General features: G+C 41.4%; 1 protein-coding gene across 1 annotated transcript in view; it reads left to right on the top strand.

Annotated features, from left to right (window-relative positions):
* LOC106812898 overlaps positions 1 to 2154 on the top strand; it is a 20040-nt gene extending 17886 nt beyond the window's left edge. Inside the window, exon 17 of the mRNA XM_014816902.1 lies at positions 51 to 2154. Coding sequence (XP_014672388.1) covers positions 51 to 634 — 584 coding nt within the window. The 3' untranslated portion in view covers positions 635 to 2154. The remainder of the gene's footprint in view (positions 1 to 50) is intronic.
* The last annotated feature ends 241 nt before the right edge of the window (positions 2155 to 2395 follow it).

Below are 2395 nucleotides of genomic sequence, written 5' to 3'. Positions count from 1 at the left end.
ACTCAAAGAACTGATTCACAACAAACAAGACCAAATCAACAAAGACGAAAATGACAGACTACCACGTCCTACATATCCTGCTCAACAACAACAAGGTAGTGATTCACAGCCAACAGCATACAATCAACCAAGAAGGTCAAATGGCCAGCCAGTGGTAAAGACCACAAGGCCTGCAGATGAAAGAGTGAGCTCGCGATATCAACCAAGTAACCAAGACAACCAAAATAATAGACCGCACCAGCCATCGTTAGCCAGGCAACTGACCCCCGAACCCAACACCCAGACAAACCCGAGTCAATTACCACAGCAATCTAATAGACAGACGATTCCAACATCTGTTAGACATATCACACAACCAGATATGATAAACGCAGTCAAAATTAGGCAAGCTGGTGCAGGAGACACTCAGAACATTGGTCAACAACCATATGCTGGGGGTTATCAGAAGTTATCTCTAGTGCCCGGAGCATGTCAAGACTTGCCGGATGGACTATATCCCAGTGACGGAGACTGCAGAATATTTTACCAGTGCTATGAAGGAAGGATATTTCTCCTGCATTGTGTCTCTGGTCTAGCGTACAATCCTGTAGTACATGGGTGTGATTATCAGAGAATGTCATGGGATGTGATCTAGGTATCTCTGACACAGCATTAAGGGCATACGGAGGGCAATTTGTTTTCCCAAACTACTTAAATTTCACGTGTTCTTTTAAAGAACCTGGTTGGTATAGGCATTTAGAAGACTGTAGGTATTTTTACCAGTGCTCGTCAATAGGAACTGTATCCGTACATTATTGTGACAATGGTCTTGTTTTTGACAAGGAACACATTGTTTGCGATTATCCACAGAATGTTAAGGAATGTCTCGGCTTTGGGTCTGAAGAGGTAGCAATCACTGACACGACATTTCTGCAACGGAACCCCTGATGGTTTGTACAGTGATGAAACGGATTGTAGCCTATTTTATCAATGCGCAGACGGTCAGACACACGCACGTAGGTGTGTGAATGGCTTGGTATTCAGTGAAACGACGCAGCTGTGTGAATATAAGTCTTAGTACCGAGAATGCTTTTCTGGTCTGAACATTCTTCCGTAGGAAAACAACGTTAGTTGCACAGGTGTGAAAATGGCCATTTACCCCAATCCTGACAGGTGCACCAGCTTCGTTCAATGTGCTGATGACGTTGCCTATGTTCAGGAGTGTGGCCTTCAGCAAGCATACAATGAAGAGTTACAAGCCTGTGACTATATTTACAACGTTTCCAGCTGCTTCCAAAATGATGGACGATCCAACCCATCTCAGCCAATCGTAAATACATTGTACAAACCTCCAGCAGATGATCAAATAAGAAGGGAACCACAATCTTCCATCTCTGACTATCAACGCCGATCATCGTCAAACAGCAACGTGCAGGCGAAAATAAATACTAACAGAGACAACAAAGACCAATCTCCTATGCAGATCGTGCAGAAAACACCAGAGAGACAGACACGGACACACCCGAGGTCTTCAGTGACATCAGCGCAAAGCTCAATCACGTTGCTGGAACCAAGAAAAGATATTGATGCTCAGCCGAGTAGCTCCTCTTCTTTACCGACACAGAGCAATTCACAGACTTCGTCCTCGTTTCAACGTAGAGTCCTCGGCGTCTTTGGTCATGACCCAAACTGTAATTGCTGAGAGGAACGCCGTGCGTACCTAGTGCAACAAAAATATATCTCGGTGGGAGTCATACTGCATATATATACACTTAACTAATTACTTTTTATAGTATTATAGCCTTGTTCTTGCGAATATTAATCCAATATAGACATGATAGACACATATTAGTCGTTAGATCAATCAAATTTACGATAGTGTCGTGTTTGGCATCTGGGGTCATAATTCCTTAGGATATTATAAGAATGATAAGCATCTTTTAGTGCGATCAAACACATCGAATGTTGACGTTATCCATGATATTCCGAGTTCGAGTCACATCGACTGATGCGCTTTGATTGTTACAGCTTGATTTAGTTTTTTGTACAAGATTTGAGATTGTTATAATGATATTTCTTCGAGTATAGATAGCGCGAGATTAATGTAGTGGAATCAAAAACCGTTTGCCGTATAGAATACTAAGATATGGAAATATATAGTATAGCAAAATGCAATTGCCTGCTTTTCGTATTTCATCCTCGAATTTTCGATAATCTGTTCATAAACGCAGTTAGTTAATAATACTTGTTCGTTTCTTGAAATATAGTAACGAACAGACAACGTCAGCAATATTCATGACGATGATCGAACACACTGCATGTACAATGCGTTAATAAGGTATAGTAGACGTACGCACAGATAACACCTTGGTATAATAGAAACAACTAAAACTATTGTTTCCATGACAAAATGTTT

The sequence above is a fragment of the Priapulus caudatus genome, unplaced genomic scaffold (assembly GCF_000485595.1).
Source record: "Priapulus caudatus unplaced genomic scaffold, Priapulus_caudatus-5.0.1 Scaffold698, whole genome shotgun sequence".
NCBI classification, from domain to species: Eukaryota; Metazoa; Priapulida; class Priapulimorpha; order Priapulimorphida; family Priapulidae; genus Priapulus; species Priapulus caudatus.
Note: the sequence above shows the minus strand (reverse complement) of the source record. Positions and strands in the feature narration are given on the sequence as shown.